This window comes from Bombyx mandarina, chromosome 17, assembly GCF_030267445.1.
Source record: "Bombyx mandarina strain Sakado chromosome 17, ASM3026744v2".
In the NCBI taxonomy this organism is placed as follows: domain Eukaryota; kingdom Metazoa; phylum Arthropoda; class Insecta; order Lepidoptera; family Bombycidae; genus Bombyx; species Bombyx mandarina.
The window spans coordinates 12,657,171-12,679,610 of record NC_143223.1 but is presented as its reverse complement, the minus strand read 5'-3'; the positions used below and the strand labels follow the sequence as shown (position 1 = coordinate 12,679,610).

Sequence of the window (22,440 nt, the reverse complement as noted above, 5' to 3'; positions counted from 1 at the left end):
AAATATCCCATATATATAAAATACGAACTGTTTTTTATATTCATGCAGCTGATTTTTGGAGCTTAGAAATTTTACATCATTTTGGTAGCATTATATTTACTAGAGGTCCTGCAGTAGTCGAAATTCAACTATAATTAATTGGAAATGTAAGTTTGTACACTATTATGATTGTATTTTATACTTCTATAATCACAAATTTTGCCAAGACTACACTATAAAAAATATTAACATAATAAAACAATATCTCGATCAATTAATCTCAATTTGACAACAGACGTCAAGGACAAAAGTTTGACAATAAATAGTATGCATGCGTGTGTGCGTCAAATACATGGTATGTAGTGCGTGTAATATTTCTTTATTGATTTAATATAATAATATCTTTTATGCATTATTTAAAAAAAATATTAGCATTGTGCACTTCTTCTCTATATTCTCTATAAGTGTGGAAAATTTCATACTCCTCCGTCCGCGCAATTTTCGTAAAATGGGATACAAAGTTTTTGCTTCACGTATTAATCTAAAGATATTGCAATTTAAATGAAGTGACTTGTGAATGCCATGCTCTGTTCAGCCTAAAGGAATCAAAGTTACTTTTACATTAAGATTCGTTTATTCTGCAAGCATACATCCAATGAATTATTCTAAAGATTCAGTATCCTTGATCGATAGCAACACCCGCGTGCGGGTTCAAGAAACTTTTTTTTTTCTGAAGGATCGAATGATTAAGGTACTGTGAGGTATTTTCAGTTTCCCCAAGACAGGTGGGCGAACACAGACTCAGCCAAGAGTGGTGGGATTCTCTAACAGCTACCCGAGTGCCTCTGAAGAAGACCTAACGGTTGAAGGGCAATTGCTTCGCGAATTAGATTACTGCTTTATCGACACCGCAACCCGCTGAGAAGATTTAGCGAGAAACTTAATGGGTTAATTTATGGTTTCACTTTGAACTCCTCAAAGAGTTCGACGAGTATGGTTGTCAAAGTTGCTATGGCTGCACCAAGTGTTAGGCACTGCAGGCGTCTAATAGCTTTTTTAGTGAATTCAGTATAGCCCTAAGGACGTTTAGGAAATTTTATGTTACCGCATGTCAAAAAGTCAGCATGGGGTAACTGCTAATAAACATAATTAAAAACATAATTCCATAAGGTACATAAATAGTGATAGTTATCTTTGCTATACCTGCCACAGGGCCCGCATATATTCTGCCATATGCAGAAATATTTTCATATAAAGTCGACGGAGCCCGCATTTGGGTTATAGGTTATCACGCGCCGCATGTTTGGCATAGTCCGGTCCAGCACTACGTGTAATGTAATATGCTGTCCATGTTATCGAAAATAATCCTTAAATAAAAGAGCATAGTGCCGTTTTTGTGTCAATTTGGATTTGTTTGTGGATTTTAGTTTGTCTACAGCTAATTCGATCCAATCTAACGGCTGAATCTATCGTTGGTTTTATCTTTTTGGAAATTTGAAACAGATTTTATTTTAAGTAAATTTGTAATTGTTTACACGGCCTACTTGGTGTAAAGTGATTAAGGGTCATTATAGACTTTACAACCCCGAAAACTGCCGCCACTGAAGCCTCAATTGAGTGGCCTATAATATGAATAATCATCAATAAAAATATATAATTTAATTGCTATATTAATCAAAACTGCACGGAAAAAGCGACTACAAACTCTTCAAAATTTACTTCAAAAGAACCCCCGAAATTTGCTATGACATTTAAAGTATTCGCAGATTACTAAATAAAAAATTTATTACACTGAATTACAAGGAGCCTTTTCATATTTTTAACACAGCGATTAAGCTGAATGTTTATTAGATTCCAGCGAAAGCGGACGGTATGGTATTGGCTTATGAAAAATTGTCACGTAAAATTAATATTAGAAATTATTCACGGTATGATTACGAAACGGCTAACGCTTGAAGCATTAGCGTTGGGTACGTGACATCTAATTGATATGAACCAGTAATTGGAACTCTTGGAGAACTCTGAAGTATTCTGTGGTATACGTCATAGTGGATATTCATGAGCCACGGTATTTATTACCTACCATCAACAGGCCCATAAGCTCGTCTTTTGGTTCATTTGGTCCGTTACCTTGGTGGAAATATGCAGACTCTGATGACCAGACCAGATGTGATAACTTTTTTGGAATATGCAACGACGTGATATTGATTTCACGGTGGAAGAAGTCACTGAATTTCTTAATAGCCTCAATTAACCTAGTTATTTTTAAATGTTGCGATTCCTTTTGTATTCCTAGTTTGATCTCTCCATTGGATAATGATATCCCTAACTACTACATAACGCGTTCCTAGTTCGATTGGGTATCTGAATCATCTTTAAAAAATACTTGTTGTCCGGAATTTGGGAGTAGCTAGTTGAGTTCGTCTTCTGTTTGTATTTCCGGCATCTATACCATAGAAGAAAATGCTTTTGGGGTTAGAGAGATTGATGTGACTTCAGTGGCATTTCCAGCTCGACTAGGACGGATGGACGAGCGCGTGTTCACGTAGGAGGGGGAGGATTTGACAACCTCAACCCTAGCGACAGCTGCTTAGCGAGTATATCTACTACCGTATCGGAATCGTAACTCATTGAGTAGATCCGACGGCAAGCTCAGCGAGTTGATAACATGGTCTATGTCGTAGATTTGGCCAGTGTTAGAACTAGAAGCGTCCAACGGGTATGAGAGTGGATCTATTAAACTAATTTAAGGTGTCGATAGCGGATGACTAGGGGAGTACGTAGCGGCGCTCACGATAAAAGTGTTTGTTATTGTGTCACATTGGAAGGTAATTTTATCTTGTTTTTTTATGTTTGAGAGGTTACTGGTGTCCTGGAGGCCGGAGGGCGGGCGAGCAAGGGTTCAGCTAGGAGGAGTGCGATTTGCTAACAGCTACCTGGGCGCATCAGCGGGCTGATGTTTAGGTTAGACTATCTTATGTGTTTACTTGATTGTTACTGGTTTTACATGTTCTAGATGAGTGGTCGCATTAGATCACAATCAGTGATACTACAGTCGACAAATCAATGTAAATATACTTTAAAAACTTAGACAAATAGAAGGATTGTAGTCATCAATTTTGAAAATTAATATATTTCATTTTGAAAGTAGTAAGTAATGTCAAAATAAATATATTTTTTAAAAGAGTCAATTAAAAGTGAGTTCTTAAATTGACTTTTAAAATCGAATGTCTTTAAATTTAAGGCCCTAAATGAATTATTTAGAATCCAAAATTTTACATTAATTGCGCTGTTGAAAACTTGGAATATGACTAAAGTTACAATTAAGTTAATACTTGACCTCTCCGAGAGAACTTTTATCAAATAAAACTTTGATTTGAATTTCAATTATGTATACAAATCGTGAAAGCCGTCGAAGGTACTATTTATAAATTACTATTAGATTATTTAAATTTTTATCAATAACTTTTGTGTAACTTAAACATAACTTACGTTTGAGCTTAATCTTGAGACTGTTTTTTGGTGTCCAATTCGAAAACAATCCGTGTATGTCAACTAGGCCCCGAACACTCATTTACTGACACAAACTCATCTTTTTACTTCGCACATTCTCACACGAACCAACATTTTCACGCAACAAAATCGGCTAATACAATTTTTATTTAAGATTTACGTAACAAAATATTGTCGTAACGTAGAACACTACACAAAAGGTACGCTCAAGCGCAACAACTGTCAACTGGTGACAAAAATTACCGCTAGCTGGCGCGCTGTACCGATGAAAAGAGAGGGGAGATACAAAAACTCTTAGAGTGAAAGAGATACTAAAAGTGTTCAGCCTTAAAGTTTAACCCGAACCTCGACTTTGGCCCGGATTAAAATATGCACAGTGCAAGTGGTCGCGAACCTTTTGTTTTGTTTATTTGAATGGCCGGTTTCCGTTGTCTTCTGATAATGTTTAATCGTATTTGGCTGCGGTTTTTTTTGTGCGTGATTGTATTTTGTTTTTATTTGAGTAACACTAACGCGTAGGTTCCGATTTGCATAACGATATATTGTTAGCGGTATGAGTTTCCAAATAGAAATTTCGAAGGATTTAGTTATATAATTAGTATATACATAGTATTATAATAATAGTTCTTCTGTTAATTAGGTTCCCGGGGATCCGCTGGATGCAAGAAGCCCAGGACCGATCTCTGTGGCGAGCTTTGTTGGCTCCAGTAACCAATTAACACTAGGTGGGCTGAGAGCTAGTCCATCCATCGAACCAATAAAAAAAAACCCACCCCTCTTGGCTGAGCCTTTGCTCGTCCACCTGTCGTGGTGTAACTGAAAGGCCTCCGGGCCACCAGTAATCTTTCAATCATAACGATAACATCAACTTCAAAAGTACTCGTCTTTTATTGAAGCAGATGTGGAATCGATACGGCGTGACGAAAGTTAAGTTGCTACCATGGCTCATGAAGGCAACGATATGAATGACGTCACCATAGTTGAGCTTTGAGGCCGAAACCTCAACAGAATCACCCATTCTACCTTCGAAATAGTGTGCGTGATAACTTTGCGGCAGAAGACCGTTTCATAAATTGTTGGAGGTTTTATTTTATTATATGACTAGCGATCCGCCTTTACTTCGCTTCGGAAACTGTAATTTAATATTGATTTCTCCACTATTTAATGGATGTTATTATACATATAAACCCTACTCTTCAATCACTTTATACATTACTAGCGACCCGCCCTCGCTTCGCTTCGGAAACATTAAAACACACATGAAACAAAAAAAAAAAAATAAAAAAAAAGTAGCCTATGTTCATCAGGGACAATGTCGGCTTCTAATGGAAAAATAATTTTTCAAATCGGTCCAGTAGTTTCGGAGCCTATTCGAAACAAACAAACAAACAAATCTTTCCTCTTTATAATATTATTAAGTATTAAGTATAGATAAAAAAAGCCGCATCAAAATCCGTTGCGTAGATTTAAAGATTTAAGCATACATAGGGATATAGGGACAGAGAAAGCGACTTTGTTTTATACTATGTAGTGATAACACTTCCCCAAGGTCTTGAAAGAGTACAGAACAAGCACTGAAAAGATGAACAGCCTGGATACAATATTTCGAACATCGGTAGCTTTTTCGGTGCATTATTAACTACGAAGTTGTTTCTTTGCATTAATATTGTCTCTATTATTAAATACAGTAAAAGCTCCTCATTCGTGCTTGTATCATGCACGTCTTCACTATTCGCGGATTAAAAAAATTCAACACAATTCCTATATTCGCAGCTAAAGATTTCTTTATTCGAAAATCTAATTGGTACGCATACATTAATAAAAAAGGATTCCAATATCTTTGTTAATGCACTTTTTCATATTCACGGTTTGTGTATTCGCGGCATATTTGCGGTACTACACACACTAGACCACGTCATGCGGGCATACACCCAAGGTTTTATTTACTCTACCGCAATTAGTATGTTACGATTACTGTAGTACATTTTTATATATGTAAAGAAAAACCTTCATAGTCTAAAACTCTTTAGTTTTATAAAAAGGATTTTTCTTAAATGTCATTCAGTGAAGTTTGACATTAAGTAAAAAGAAAATTCAGTTTGTATAATAATTTTATTAAATTAAGGGCTTTAAATGTTGTTTTCTCATTATACACATAACAGAAAACGCAATTAAGTCTTTTATTGTTTATTTATTCTGGAGTACCCAATATCATTATATATATTTTATTTATTGCTTAGATGTGTGGACGAACTCACAGCCCACCTAGTGTTAATTGGTTACTGGAGCCCATAGACATCTACAACGTAAATGCGCGACCTACCTTGCGGTATAAGTTCTAAGGTCTCAAGTATAGTTACAACGGCTACCCCACCCTTCAAACCGAAACGCATTATTGCTTCACGGCAGAAATAGGCGGGGTGGTGGTAGACCCGTGCGGACTCACAAGAGGTCCTACCACCAGTAAAGCACATGCTTAGCAGTCACCAGCACATGCACCAGCACATGCTTAGATGTCAACAATAGCAGCCTAAAATAATCAGAAGCTAAAAAAACAACATATGACCTTGTTACAGCGAGTTAATCGAACTAAGGAAGTACTAGAACACTGCACGATTAGCTTTCAACCACAAGTACCCGCCTAACCCATATTGTTAATACATGTTGCCTTTTAAAGACAACGCGGGGTGGCTCTTTAAATGATACTCGATACAGTCATTAGTGGTACACTCACAGACTAATGCCGTTTTGTTATAAATCTATATATTAATACGTGAAGCAAAAACTTTGTATCCCTTTTTACGAAAATTGCGCGGACGGATGAATATGAAATTTTCCACACTTATAGAGAATATAGAGAAGAAGTGCACAATGCTAATATTTTTTTAAAAATATTGCATAAAAGATACATTAAATCAATAAAGAAAACATTACACACACTACATACCATGTATTTGACGCACACACGCATGCATACTATTTGTTTATTGTCAAACTTTTCTTTGCAGTCTGTCAGTTATAGTCTGTCAAATTGAGAATAGATTAAATATTGTTTTCTCTTTATTAATATTTGTCTAAAGTGTAGTCTTGACGAAATCTGTGATTAAAGAAGTGTAATAGTCCTTGACAATGTAATCATAACAGTTTACAAACTTATAATTTCCATTAGTTATAGTCGAATTTCGACTACCAGGGGCCCACTAGTATCCTTAATTACTTCTAATATTAAGTACTAATAATTATAAATTGCTTTTTTGTTTTTCTGTATGCAAATTACATATCGACGTTTGAAAGGCAAACGTGACTAAGCGACAATAACTGCTTTGTACATACCTAAATGATAGGCAATAACCATATTTGATGCGCAAAAAAAAAAAATATTTCTAGATCTATTAAAATCATTTCAATCCTTCAGCTACTAGCTAGATTCTACTACAGCTAGATTCGTTAAAATAAATTTTGTTTTCAGGTATTTCAACTTTAAATTAGTCTACTGTAAAGTTCATGCATTGTCGCTTAGTCACTTTTGCCTTTCAAGCGTCGATATCATTTCCGTGTGTAGGGACAGACCGATAAACGCTGAAATAAATGTGTGCTTGAGTGGAGGCCGTAAATTTGCAAAATTGCAGGACGCGAACTCAGGCTCGGTGGAATGAAGATCTATGTTTTTTTTATATTTTTTTTATTGCTTAGGTGGATGGATGTGCTCACAGCCCACCTGGTGTTAAGTGGTTACTGGAGCCCCTAGGCATCTACAACGTAAATGCGCCACCAACCTCGAGATATAAGTTGTAAGATCTTAGTATAATTACAACGGCTACCCCACCTTTCGAACCGAAACGCATTACTGCTTCACGGCGGAAATAGGCGGGGTGGTGGTACCTACCCGTGCGGACTCCCAAGAGGTCCTACCACCAGTGAAAGGGTGGCCGGCAAGGGCTGGATCAGAGAAACTGACGACGAAGTAGAAATCAATAACTTCAAGAAGCAGAGGTCTCTTACAATTATAGATGTAATTATTTAAACTTAAAAATGAACATAATCAACGGTGAGGTCACGCAAATTATTTCAAATCAAAATTACGATTACAATTGTATTATTGTTGAATGTCAAAATATGTATAAATCGTGTACATACTGATTTCTAAAACCATCACAGACCCGAATAGGATAGGCTGAATAATACAATATTTTTAAATTTGTAACTTAACTTTTACGATATCCGAACGGTCCTGCGATTCTGTTGTGATAATATTTGCTGATTTTCTATTGACATTAATTAATTTAGTTTCCTGTGAATGTGAGATTAGTCGTTCATTCTTGAATGTCAAGTAGAGGATTTTCTAGAATCCGTTAGTGACATCGATGCATCTTTCCCTAAGCACGTTATTAGGGATACTCCCGATCCATTAACGGTCCTTTAGGTAACTCAGGATTTTCCCGATCCATTATCGGTAAGATTATCGGTGCTTTTAGGTACCACAAGCACCGGTCACCGTCCTCGCCGAACCCGTCGCTTGCGACGAAGGTCTCGACGAGTGAATTAGCCCATAGAGACAGCCCACTGAGTTTCTCGCCGGATCTTCTCATGGGTCGCGTTTCCGATCCGGTAATAGATTCTGCGAAGCACTGCTCTTGCTACCTTAGGGTCAGTGTTAGCATCACTCCGGTTTGAGCCCCGTGAGCTCACCTACTAGTTAAGGTTACGCTGAAATAGCCTCTCAAGGCTATCTATCAGCTTAGGTAGGAAAAAAAAACAGTCAAGAAGCATATATATTTGTACAATAGGCGGTCTTATATTTAAAGAAGGAATGAATCTACAATGAGATTTTCTCCGAATATAGCAAACACCCTTCAAGGTTTATCAATCACGGAACGTAGTAGGTTTAAAAGGCGAAGTGTCTCGTTCACCTTAATATTTGATTGCTTTGGTGTTGATAATAATCAATATTTGAATTTTTTCAGTTTGAAAGATGAGATAGTCATTATTGCGACGCATCTAAGATCTACAATTCTAGTTTGCCTATAAAACGTAGGGCGTGGAAAACATCGGCTGCTCTATTTTCATGAGTGTCGTTACCAAAGAAGCCAAATGCGATCGCCAAACGACATGTACTATTAGTTAAGGCCTTGGACCACATAAACCCGCATGGGTAGGCGCCACTTTCCTATTTCTGCAGCGAAGTAGTCATGTGTTCCGGCTTGAAGAGTTGACGACCGTAATACAATATCATTGAAACTTCTAACTACTACTGTTCTTACCACTGATCTATTTAGAAAAAAACTACAATAACTTGTATACCTTTCAAATCGTAGATAATTTAGGACCGAAAATACCAAACTGGATCGCAGGCCCTTTTAAAATTTTAATAATATTCAGAAGACAATAATCTAATAACGCGTCGATACTCTCACAGTTTCGATCTTGCGGTGTTAGTTCAATAACAAGTCAAACCACCGAACATAACTGTTCAAACTGGTTGGAGCTAATGAACAGCCTCGGTGTCTTGTGAGGAAATAAATACCACATAATAATATCTGCAATGCGTTAAAAACCTTAGACGTATCTCGCCTCAGCGATGCCTTGCGTGTCTCTGATTGAAGGTCACAAAAATCTTCGAGGACATCGGATATCTACGGATTTCAATTTATAAATCTGAATATTTCGAAGCGTTTTATCCACTTATCTGACATTTGGGAGCCTCTTATCGTAATGAAGAAACCCCAGGTCAAACCCACAGCCAGGCCTGTCAAGTCAAGATGTTATCTTTCTGTGAGCAAACGTGAATACCAATAATTATTAAAAAAGACAATGTATAGACAGTAATTAGTTTTTTTTTTATCATTTTAGTCATAACTTTAACTGAGTCATTAGTGATGCGTTAATAAAATATTGGAAACGTTGGAAATGATACAGTGAAAAGATAAAAAAGCACGATATTAAAATAAATTAAAATAGAATGCTTTAATTACAGTATGTACAATATTTCGAAATAGTTGGTAGGCAGTGGCTTGGCTCTGCCCCTGGCATTGCTGAAGTCCATGGGCGACGGTAACCAATCACCAACAGGTGGGCCGTATGCTCGTCTGCCTACAAAGGCAATGAACAAATATTAGAGTCATAGCTCTGAGAAAGAGAGAGTACTCCTCTTTATGATTACACAAATCCCCCACGCATCGAAGGTCAGTTATGGGTTTAGCTGCATTGGGAATAACAGCTATCCCTCAGATTAGAACTTATATAGTCTGAAATAAGAAGCATAGCAGTAAATCCGTTTGGACTTATATTACATTTCCCCAGTATCGATTACTATAGAGTCGATAGAGAGATCGTTGGTCAAGTTGCTTTTCGAACAACAACAAAAAAAAGGATTAACACAACCTATCCCTTAATTTGAATTTAATCGGTCGAATATAAGCGAGCGTTTCCAATACTTTCTTTTCATTACTGAACTGCTTATTCAGTCGTTATTAAAGGGTTTCATTGAGCGATCGCAACATATAGCAAATTGTTTGGTTTTCGATTGTCAAAAGAAATATAATTGTAAAAACGAAATTGTAATTTTATTGAAATTTAGACGATGTTTGATACATTTAATTGACGAACAACAACAATAAGCTTCGTCGTCCGTGACCACGAAAGCTGTAAAGTGTTTGAAGCATCGGAAATAATATAATGCCAATAATTAACGCGAATTAAAACCGTAAAAGTAGTTTTAATGATATACATTAATCACATAAGCGTAATCGATACAAAACTCGAATAAATTACCTTCAAAATAAAACAATATAAATATACGATATAAATCCACATCTTGTAATCCTTATTAAATTTGAAATAAGTTCATATGAAAGTAATTGAAATGTAACTCTTATCTGTACAAGCTTAAGTACCAACCGTCAGTAAAGGAAGAGCCCACTGACATCAAAACGTGAAGGCCGCTAACCACCGTAAGTTTTTTTTATTTTTATTTTATTGCCCTTGTAGGCAGACGAGCATACGGCCCACCTGATGGTGAGTGGTTACCGTCGCTCATGGACTTCAGCAATGCCAGGGGCAGAGCCAAGCCGCTGCCTACGTGTTGATCTCATATTTTTTTATTGCTTAGATGGGAGGACGAGATCACAGCCCACCTGATATTAAGTGGTTACTGCTAGCTAGTGTGCTAGCATAGATATCTACGGCGTAAATGCGCCACCCACCTTGAGATATAAGTTCTAAAAGGTCTCAAGTATAGTTATATATCTCAAGTATAGTTACAACGGCTGCCCCACCCTTCAAACCGAAACACATTACTGCTTCACGGCAGAAATAGGCAGGGTGGTGGTATCTACCCCCGCGGACTCACAAGATGTCCTACCACAAGTAAATTGCACAGTAATAAACAAATTATAAATTCTGCGAGTTTGATTTTTATTAAACGATGTGGTGAATCGTTTTTCACATCACTAGCAACGCGCCACATCCCTAATGAAGAAAAAAAAAGATAGGGATAGATAGATGTGAGACGGAGAGATAAAAAGTTACTATTAATTGCTTTCTATGGTTTTAAAGGTCTTAAGATATAAAAACCGGTTGATTGTCAATGTATACAACTTTAGTGTGCGTGTGGAATAAATAAGTATTTCCCATATTGGAGCTCAAACCGTAACAACGACCCGATGACAGCATACTTCCTAAAAATATATTATTCCTACTTAAATGAGTTATAATACTTAGTAATATATTAAAACAAATTGATACAAATGCAATCGGTGTCTCAACCTTTAGGCCACGATGATTTCAGATAGCAAATCTTGAGTATAAAACCCTTATAGTATCAAATAGCAATAATTCATTTGGTATCTGAGTTGCAACTAAGTTAGGCGCTATCTACAACATAAATGGACATAAGTAGCGCCCCCATAGAGTTACTATTAACTCCATGAGCGCCCCATAAAGGTCGCTAATGTGCTTAAAGCACGCAAACGCTTTTAACGATAGTAAATCTTACTTTACAGAACTTGTAAATTGAAATGTAGTTGTTTTTGTGTTAAGACTAACGGCTTCCGATTTCCGCGTTACTGTTAGAAACTTTTCAATAAATAGTCATCGATCGGGTGACCCGAATAAAAATTTTTTTTATTGCCTAAATGAGTGGACGAGCTCACAGCCCACCTGCTGTTAAGTGGTTACTGGAGCCCATATACATCTACAACGTAAATGTGCAACCCATCTTGAGATATAAGTTCTAAGGTCTCAGTATAGTTACAACGGCTGCCCCACCCTTCAAACCGAAAGGCATTACTGCTTCACGGCAGAAATAGGCAGGGTGGTAGTACCTACCTGTGCGGACAAATTAGATAATTTGTATACTGGTAATTAAACATACTGTTTATTGATAGCACTAATGTATTAATAACGCGTAACCGCATTATGCTTATGGCCTTTTTGTTTTGTAAGTAGGTGTATTGGGAACTCACACGGGAAATATCAGCTTAAGTACTTCTTCTGCGAGCCGTCATGCTGACCTGTTTTGAACATGAGACAGTTGCTATATCTACAATTCGATATCACGTCCGAATGGTTGACTGTCCCAAGGCGGTAGAATTCACGTAGTGATATCTATATGCTTCGATATTTGATACCAGATTTACTATAAGCATGGAGTGGGATTTATTGTTGGTAGGGCGTATTGTGAGCTCGTATGAGTAGGTAACACCACCTTGCCTATTTCTGCCGTGAAGCAAAAATGCGTTTCGGTTTGGAGTATTGTAAACTGGGACTTAGAACTCATGTCTCAAGGTAGATGGCAGGGCTTATGTTGTTGATGTTTATAGGCTCCAGTAACCACTTAACACCAGGCGGACCGTGTAATCGTCGACCCGTCTAAGCAATACATAATATCGTAGTACCTTCGGATGGAACATTCATGTACCTCGAAGAAAATCCTCAGATCTTCCTTAACTTTCTTGAAGCTTTAATAAGCTTTGTGTACGCCCATTACGGTCCTTAAGCATATTTTATTCCATATTAATAAAGGTTCCTCGGTCAGGGGTCTGTATATAATTTTCTTGATCCTAACAAATTCTGAATTTTCGGTAACCACCTAAAGTAGATTAGGACTATGTTGAATCTTCGTAATTCAACGCTATATTTATGTACTTAATATACTACGTAAAAGTACTTATAATGCGAGAAATAATTTCATATTAAAAAAAAAACCAAAGGCAGTCATAAGAACTAACCAAGAGAAGTGAAACTTAAAAACCAATATTAATAACAATGTTAAATCAATAAAAATATTCTATAAATAAATATCAAATATGTTATTGTTTGTTTTTGACATTCATTTTTCTAAACGTACAAAACTGCTCACTACTGTATTGTATAGTGATTCTAAAATCGATCAATTCAATTAACGATTATCGAGAGCACAATTGGAACAATGCACAGATAAAAACAACAGAATTTTTTTAAGTGCGCGAATGCAGCTTAACTTACTGCTATTACGTGTCCTTCTTCAAACGAGGCTTGTGGAGAGTATTAAACCGTAGGCAGCGGCTTGGCTCTGCCCCTGGCATTGCTGACGTCCATGAGCGACGGTAACCACTCACCATCAGGTGGGCCAAATGCTCGTCTGCATACACGGCAATAAAAAAAAAATTACCGGTGACGCGAAATCACGAAATTTTAATCACATTTTTTCTTTTTTTTTATCTACCATTCCGCCAGTAGTCTCTAGTATTCTGGTTTCGTCATAGCTGGTGGATGACCTCGTTGGGCTCAACTACAGAGAATATGGTCACATTTACCCTAGCAAGAGCGGTTGTCCACTGAATCTATTAGCAGAGCTGAAGCGTAACCCACATATAATCTGTATTCAACCATTTTTGCGTGATGGAGTAAGCACATTAAAACACATTTTTTTCACATATTTAAAACTATTTAGATCACAGATTAAATAACATAACTAAAAGTAATACAGGCTTGTTTCAGTGAAATACAGACACGACAATGTTAAGAAGCTAAACTGAATTGCAAATGTTGTACATCAGTTCAGTAGTAATGTTAGCTCTGTTTCTTGAACTAGCCGCAACGTTGGCCGCGACCTCATTATCATATCAAAGCCCCTGGGTATTCAATTGCTTTCATATTTCCTTACCATCATTCACTTTCTCAAGAGCTGTTGTTGATTATAATAAAAAACTTATTTAAAGTTTGTTTGTAGTTAATTAATAATTCGGGTCGGATAAATATTCTAATTTGAAAATCTCTGGAACTTATTTTGAAGGAAAAAACAATGGAACGGCTTATTAAAATATATTTGTTAATCTGGTATGAGACGCTGTCAATACGAATTGGCAAAACCATCCCATATATTATGATCAAGATTTTTCAGCAAGCATGCATGCAAGCAACCTGCATATTATTTCCAACATAGTCGTCATGGCGTAAAAGATAAGACGCTCGGTGTACTCAAATCAATTGATGCGACTGTATCGGTGTTCAAATCTCGCAAACAGGTTCAATTTTGAAAGGAAAAAACAAAAACAAAAATTCAATTAACTTACATCGTACCTTTTTTTTGTTTTTTTGATCAGGAGGAAATCGCCGGACTTCCGCCCTCCACTGGGGATGGCGGGCGGGGTATGTCGGAGACGAACCGACTAAACCCTCCTGTCGCTCAACAACCAACGTCCAAACCTCGCATGAGACAGAATGATGTGGTCGTCGTGGCCTAACGGATAAGACGTCCGATGCATTCGTGTTGAAGCGATGCACCGGTGTTCGAATCCCGCAGGAGGGTACCAATTTTTCTAATGAAATACGTACTCAACAAATGTTCACGATTGACTTCCACGGTGAAGGAATAACATCGTGTAATAAAAATGAAACCCGCAAAATTATAATTTGCGTAATTACTGGTGGTAGGACTTGTGAGTCCGCACGGGTAGGTACCACCGCCCCGCCTATTTCTGCCGTGAAGCAGTAATGCGTTTCGGTTTGAAGGGTGGGGCAGCCGTTGTGACTATACTGAGACCTTAGAACTATATCTCAAGGTGTGTGGCGTATTTACGTTGTAGATGTCTATGGGCTCCAGTAACCACTTAGCATCGGGTGGGCTGTGAGCTCGTCCACACAGCTAAGCAATAAAAAAAAAAAAAAAAAAAAAAACTCATGAAAAGGCAAAGGGGGGAAAGTGAAGCGTTTAGTGCTAAGCACATCCCTCCCATCAACCTTCCCCTAACTTACATCGTACTTAACTGTATCTTTGCCTATTTATTTAATACGCTTTTATTAGCTTCAGACGTATGTATGTTAAGTATGTAACTGAATTTTTGAACATGATTTTGACCCCTTCAAAATGTCGGATTAACTCGAAATTTGGTATACTTATTAAGGACCGATGACAATTCAATATTTAAAAAAAATGAAATAAAAATATATAAAAAAATTTAAATTCAACTAAAGAATGAAAAATAAATAATGGTTTAAAAAAACTAACAAAATACGCTTTTATAGAAAATCCAACTAAAAAATAGAAAATAGAAATAGAGTAAGAAAAAAATGGTTTTATTGTGAAAAAGCGTGGGGTGCATGGTATCAGTAGTTATAAATATTTTATGAACAGATATGAGTAGAAGGGTTATTTTGATAATATCCTGAAAAGCACCCCACGCTTTTTTTATAACAGCGTATTTTGTTAGTTTTTTTAAACTACTATTTAATTAAAGCTACTTCCTTGCGACGATTCTGAATTCACTTGCTTATCTGCCACGAATGGATAGTTGGACACTATTGTGGATTGCTATAAAGAAGATAGCTTGTCAACTTACCTGCGAGACCTCTTTGTGTTTTCGCGCGTCTCCCAACTGCGGGTGAAGCCAAACTGAAGGCTCTGTCAGCTCTGATTGGGAGCTGCAGCGTCGGGTGACTGGGTTCGGAGTGACGAGCGTTGATTGTGGCTTCCACCATGGAGTCAATACTGGCCGAGCGTGGAAGCTGACCACCCGATTCTCGTCTATAAAAGAAAGTATTCGAATTTTTTCTGAGTTTAGCGGATCGATTCGTGGGCAAGCATTGCCGTAATACAAAGTTTTATGGAATTTCCTGTACACTTATCTATCTATATATACTAATATTATAAAGCTGAAGAGTTTGTTTGTTTGAACGCGCTAGTCTCAGGAACTACTGGTCCGATTTGAAAAATTATTTCAGTGTTAGATAACCCATTTATTGAGGAAGGCTATAGGCTATATAACATCACGGTAAGAGCAATACAAGTGGAGCACCAATAAAAATTTTTTTCAAAATAGGGTTTTAAATAGTTCCTTAACATTCTATAATTCAAAAATATTTTCACTTTCTACGTAAATGAAGTGGGAGTAAAATTTAGCGTTATGCCAAAGTAACAATTCCACGCGGGCGGAGTCGCGGGCAAAAGCTAGTCTATCTATTTATATAAAAATGAATTGCTGTTCGTTAGTCTCGTTAAAACTCGAGAGCGGCTAGATCGATTAGGCTAATTTTGGTCTTGAATTATTTGTAGAAGTCCAGAGGAGATTTAAAAAGTAGATAAATATGAAAATGCTCGGAATTAAATAAAAATAACAATTTTGTTTTTCCTTTCATGTGTCCCCCGACGGACGGATTCCTTCCTTTATCGATTGAGGCACTACGAAGTCTGCCAGGTCAGCTAGTCTATACTAATATTATAAAGAGGAAAGATTTGTTTGTTTGTTTGTTTCGAATAGGCTCCGAAACTACTGGACCGATTTGAAAAATTCTTTTTCCATTAGAAGCCGACATTGTCCTTGATGAATATAGGCTACTTTTTTTTATTTTTTTTTTATTTTATTTTTTTGGTTTCATGTGTGTTTTAATGTTTCCGAAGCGAAGCGAGGGCGGGTCGCTAGTAACGAAATAAAAACATTTTCCAATTATAATTATATTTTCTTCGACTTCCGTGAATTATAGACATAATTAAAATAACTTGGTAAATAAGGTTTAATCTCGTGTCTTTTTTTTGTCATTTTATTATTTCGGATGTTTCGAATACTTCCTGTAGTTTACGTGGTCATGGGTATTCCCAATTAAATCCACACTCGACAGTCGTGGCTATTTAATTAATAACATAAAAATTTAAACTAATAACATAAAAATTAAAAACTTTTTTAAAACTGGGACAAATCAGGTACGGTCACTCGGCCCCAAATTAGGATTCGCTGTGTTATTGGTAGCAAAGAATGACATAGGTACTTAAACACGTTTAAATATATAGATAATAAACACCCTGCAAAGATAACGTTTGCCCGATATGGTAATCGAACTCACGTCCCTCGGTACAATAGTCACGGGCGCTAACTGGATGCAGTTGGTCATCACCAAGTCATATGAAATAACAAGCTTTTATGAAAAAAAGAGAACAATAATATCGATGTTAGTCCAACTACTTTGTATATTAAGCGGATAACCCTCAATCACGCAAAGGAATGTATGCTGATAAATTTTCTTGGCACTGATTTGATTGGTTGAATACAGCCTTCCAAGTAATCAAGAGAATCACGACTAATTATACAGTTTTATGATAACACACCGGCGCCGGGTGATGTGGCGTCGCGACGACCGACTGTTTACCGCCCTATTTGCATTTTAATCGAACTAAAACTCACCAGGGCCGAACTGGCTTGAACATTTAAAAGAAACAACAAGAAAGCGTGATTGCACGAATATAATGGACAAGATGATAAGAGATAGAATAGGTAGTCTGATAATAGATAGAACAAGTGAATACATACATAGGTTTTTTATTTATTTATTTTGTATTGCATAGATGTGTGGACGAGCTCACATCCCACTTGGTATTAAGTGGTTACCGGAGCCTATAGACATGTTCTGAGGTATAGTTCTGAGGTATAGTTACAACGGCTGCCCCGCCCTTCAAACCGAAACGCATTACTGCTACACCGCAGAAATAGGCAGGGTGGTGGTGGTGGTGCCTACCCGTGCGGACTCACAAGAGGTCTTACCCACAGTAATTACGCAACGTATTAACCTCACCGTGGAAGTCAGTCGTGAACATTTGTTAAGTACGTATTTCATTACATTCAGGTTGTGATGATACAACATTGGGGAATGTAGGTCATGGGTGAAGGTGTCACGACCCTCAGACATGAAGAGCCACTACTGGAAGAGGAAAATAAGACTCCTGGTCGACTTGTTTTTCAGTGTTTACCGAAACTGAAACATCAAAACGTAAACCATTTTGATAATCGTGCTGTACGAAGACTGTCGCATCGCTTTTACCGAGTAATTATAATATATTACCGAGTAACATACCTTAACTTTTATACCTCTAAAACAAAATACAATTGAATTATTCAATTGCTAAAATTCATACTCATTTAATTTGTAGTAATAGTTGTACAATTTTTCAATAATGAACGTTTGGCAAAGAAACTTTGCATTTCCTAGATTTAACATACAAATACCTATCTTGATGCCTCACCTGATATAGACAAAAAACCCTCTGAGTACGGACCTGGTTTAAATTAGCTATAAAACTTATCAGAAATTGAAACACAAAAAAAAATATCTTTCAGAGACCGACGGCGACGACCTGATTGAGCTATTGTGTAAATATATTTTCAAAATAAAATCTTTGGTTTTAGTATCGTTTTTCACTTTAATTTTACTGTGGCGATAGACGACAGACGAGAATATAAACATGAACGACGACCCAAGTTTTATTAGTATTACGATGACATTACAATTTATTGTTACATAGTTGTTTACAGTAAGTACATATGAGGCCGTCAGCGCAAAAGAGGCATAAACTTACCATAGTATGGAGGCAATTAGGTTTGAATTTTATGAATTTGAATTTGAGTAAGCAAAAAAACAATACTCGAAAAAATCATGTTTAGGTACAAAGCTATCCGTTATCTATGCGTGAAACTATGGATAGGCCGGTTTTGCATCAAAAATTATTGTATTTAAAAATAAATTTCAATATACATATAAGCTTGAATATAAAAAAATTGTGGATTACGCCACTTTTGCACTAACGGCCTCACATTGACTATTGTATTCTTGAGATAGTTAATGACAAGAAGCAATGTGTTCTTAAACGATGCGACTGTACCGATATATCGCAGACAAATACCATTTTTTCCTATGAAATGCGTACTAAACGTGTACATAAATGACATCCACAATGAAGGAATAACATGAAGTTAAAAATTATAACGACCGAAGTGTATTGTATGGCAGTCTATCCTATACTCCAAGTTGAAATGAACGACTTCTTTGGAGCACAAATAATCAGATTATTGGTGTAGGTATGGACTTAAGATCCGCGCTACCACCGTAAGATGACAGTTTTCGAACGCAGTCTAACACTGAGATAACGTTATTGTCCATTTTCCCTTGAGCTCCACAGTATATTTTTGTGACACCTATTAAAAGAGATGGGGTGGTATTGTTCTACGAGACAGCTTAAGAGTAAATGCGACTTCTTTATCAATGAACACCTTTTAGGCTCTTCAAGCACCGGTCACTGTACTCGTCGAACTCGTCAATTAGAGTTCGACTTGCCAATTAACCATCAGACACAACCCACTGAGTTTCTCGCCGGACCTTCTCAGTGGGTCGCGATTCCTTTCCGGTGGTAGATTCTGCCAAGCAACGCTTTTGCTAGGTCCAGTGTTAGCAGACTCTCTCAGGTTGAGCCTGTGAGAAGTTAGAATAGCCCATTTGGCTACCAACGATTGAGTAAGAAAATTGAAAATACACACTTACGTATACTGAGTTTGTTTATACCAGCCTTTCCCAAAGTGGGCGATAACGCCCCCTTGTGGGCGCTGCAGACCTAAAGACACCCAGAAAAAATGGAGGTGTTTTGAAATTTCATGTAGAAGAACTCTTAGACACCGACTCAGCTCTGGCTATAGTGGTTTTTAAGTAGGTAAAAAATGGGGGCGCTAAAAAATAATTAATTGTCAAAGTGGGCAGTAGACAAAATAAGTTTGGGAACCCCTAGTTTATACCAATCACCAATCACAGCGTCATCCTTCAGTATGGAAATAGCATTTGGCAACCCTTATTGAAGTAATTTCCTGTAAACACCTTCGTAATTTCCATCCTTCGACTCCTGACTCGCTTAAGTACACCCCGCACCGTATACAAGTTAATAACGTAATATCGATGTGATTGATTGATTGATAGAAAATCTTGATGTAATATTCAAAAATGTTACTCGTCACGTTGATAGCTTTCCTATTAATTACTCGGCAATAGAGAATAAAGATAAATGATTTATCAACTCTGGATAAATTCGGTTTAATTTATTTATTTCAAATATTTTCTTTCGGTTTAGGAGGTATTTTTATTTTTTTATTGCGTATTTGGATGGACGAGCTCTTAGCCCACCCGGTGTTAAGTGGTTATCGGAGACCAAAGACATCTACAACATAAATGCCGGCCCCCACCTTGAGATAGGAGTTCTAAGGTTTCAGTATAATTACCACGGCTGCCCCATCCTTCAAACCGAAACTATTTACTGATTCACGGCAGAAATAGGCAGAGTGGTGGTACCTACCCGTGCGAACTCACAAGAGGTCCTACCACCATTATATTTTTGTTTAGTTGAAGTATTCGTGGCTAACGGAATAAAATATTGGGTGTGATTTGATAATTAAAGTATATTATTATGTAGGTATACATTGGAAAAGAGCAAGTCATAAATTTCAATTATTCTTTGGCGAAATTGCATTCCGAATAGGTGGTAAAGTTATGATGATTTGAAAAAGCCTGTGTAGATTTGATTTTCGCGAACCAACTATCCCGAAAATTCGTAATTACTTTTAGCCATACTATAATAATACACCCTGTATTGAACTTGCATTAAATGTACCGCATTCTGTAATGCTAAGCAATCATGCGTTGGGTATTATTGGTAGAGCCACCACGATACGTCACAATTGAGAAGGAGCTAACGTTGTGATGTTTAATTGGGTCCAGTAAGTTTTTGAGACGAGGTGCCAGTGTCGTGTCGTGAGGTCTACTCCTCTTGAGCAATCAAAAGAAACTTAACTTTATGGATGCCTTTTTGACTGTGATATATATATATTTTCCCTAGACATATGGAATTAGTATCCATTATATCCGTCTTTCGCGACTTGTCTCCAAATAAATCCTACTGAAATGTTTACTTCCGTTGTCGTACCTTTAATGTTGTCCCCAACGTTTATTCTGGATCAATGTTGTAGCCAACGTTGGATAATACTTCTTATATTAGGCGGGCAACTAAGTTCTCGATGTTTGTCAATAGATAGGTGCATCAATAAGTACTGGTCCAATTTGACAGATCTAGGAACTAAGCCTAGAAGCATGGTAAACCAACCTCTCTGACACATTAGTGAGTTTGTTATTGCGTGATACACTTTTGGTTGTACGGAAATGTTTGATTTTGTACCAAATAAGTATTATTTGCGGGAAGTGCTGAGAAATGTTGCTTTTCTTCTTTCAATCGAAGAAAATAAGGGCAGAAACGTATCGAGAGCTCCAAAGAATTTCCGAGAACGCTGCTCTGAGCAAAACAACGTGTTCGTGATTGCGTTCCTTCGCTTCAAGTACGGTGATTTCGATTTTTACTTTCATTTAAATTTTTTTGTTCGTTCAACATTCCCTTGACCGATTTTGATGGAGAGAGAGAGAGTACAGAAAATAAATAAAAAATGTGAAATACTAAATACAAAAAAATACAATTGGTGGTGTTATAGCTAAGAGCGATCTATCCAGAAAAACATTTTTTTGACGTGACAACATCTTATAACTCGATGGAGCCGGCTGCACGCACGAAAAAACATTACTCGTGCGGCGTTACCTCGCTCTGAAGCGTTCCATTTAAGGCTTGAAGTGCAAGCGAGAGCGCGCAACGAGCGACAAAGAGGCACAATCGGCCTCCGCGTTCGGCAGCGTTCGACATCTGTCTCTCTCTTACTTGAGAGAGCGATGCATCCGCGTGGACAGCTGCTATACAATAATACATTTACATGTTTTCGTCAAGTATGAAGTTCAGTGAAAAGTGAATGTGGCGTCAATTGTTTATAGCAACGATAATTGCGTTAATTGAAAAACGAAACCATTCCATCAGTATTTTCTTATGAAGTTGTCACGTTCAACTATCGTCAGTAAACCGACTTTACAGACAACCGATTTTTTTTTAAATCTTTTTTGTTGCTTAGATGGATAGACCAGCTCACAGCCCACCTGGTGCTAAGTGGTTACTGGAGCCCATAGATATCTACGACGTAAATACGCCACCTACCTTGAGATATAAATTCTAAGGTCTCATAGCTACAACGGCTCTCCCACCCATCAAACTGAAACGCATTACTGCTTCACGGCAGAAATAGGCAGGGTGGTGGTACCTATCCGTGCGGACTCACAAGAGGTCCTACCACCAGTAATTACGCAAATTATAATTTTGCGGGTTTGATTTTTATTGCACGATGATATTCCTTCACCGTGGAAGTCAATCGTGAACATTTGCTGAGTAAGTATTTCATTAGAAAAAATTGTACCAGCCTGGAATTACACGCGGTGTATCTATGGCTTTTAAATATAAATATACACAGCGAACGTTTCATGTTTCAATTTATATCGTCTCTAGCAATCTATAATATTTCAACCCACATCTCTAATACACACGTAAAGTAGGCGGCTGTAGTTAAGTAGCTAATAGGCTGTCGGGGCGGAAATAGCAGGAAATAACCGTGACAATATCTTTATCGCGGTGCCGATCTGGTAGGAAGCGGGTTTAATAAAGCTTTTATTACAAACGAGGAGACGAAACATAGTAATATTCAAGCTAATATTACGAAGAAATTCGTAATCCCGAAATTCATAAAGTATTTTAATGGTGGTGGTAGTGCCTTTCATGGTGTGTTAACGAATGAACGT

At 37.2% G+C, this 22,440-nt stretch overlaps 1 protein-coding gene across 3 annotated transcripts in view; it reads right to left on the bottom strand.

The window, feature by feature from the left end:
* Positions 1-22,440, bottom strand: part of wake (ankyrin repeat and fibronectin type III domain containing protein wide awake) — a 284,830-nt gene that overhangs the window by 80,273 nt on the left and 182,117 nt on the right. For 2 of the 3 annotated variants that reach the window (XM_089734489.1, XM_089734493.1), the window contains exon 6: positions 15,312-15,496. In XM_089734489.1, the coding sequence (XP_089590615.1) occupies positions 15,312-15,496 (185 nt within the window). Of the gene's footprint in view, positions 1-3,471; positions 3,863-15,311; positions 15,497-22,440 lie in introns of those variants that run through there. The other variant, XM_089734494.1, reaches the window with a different exon arrangement.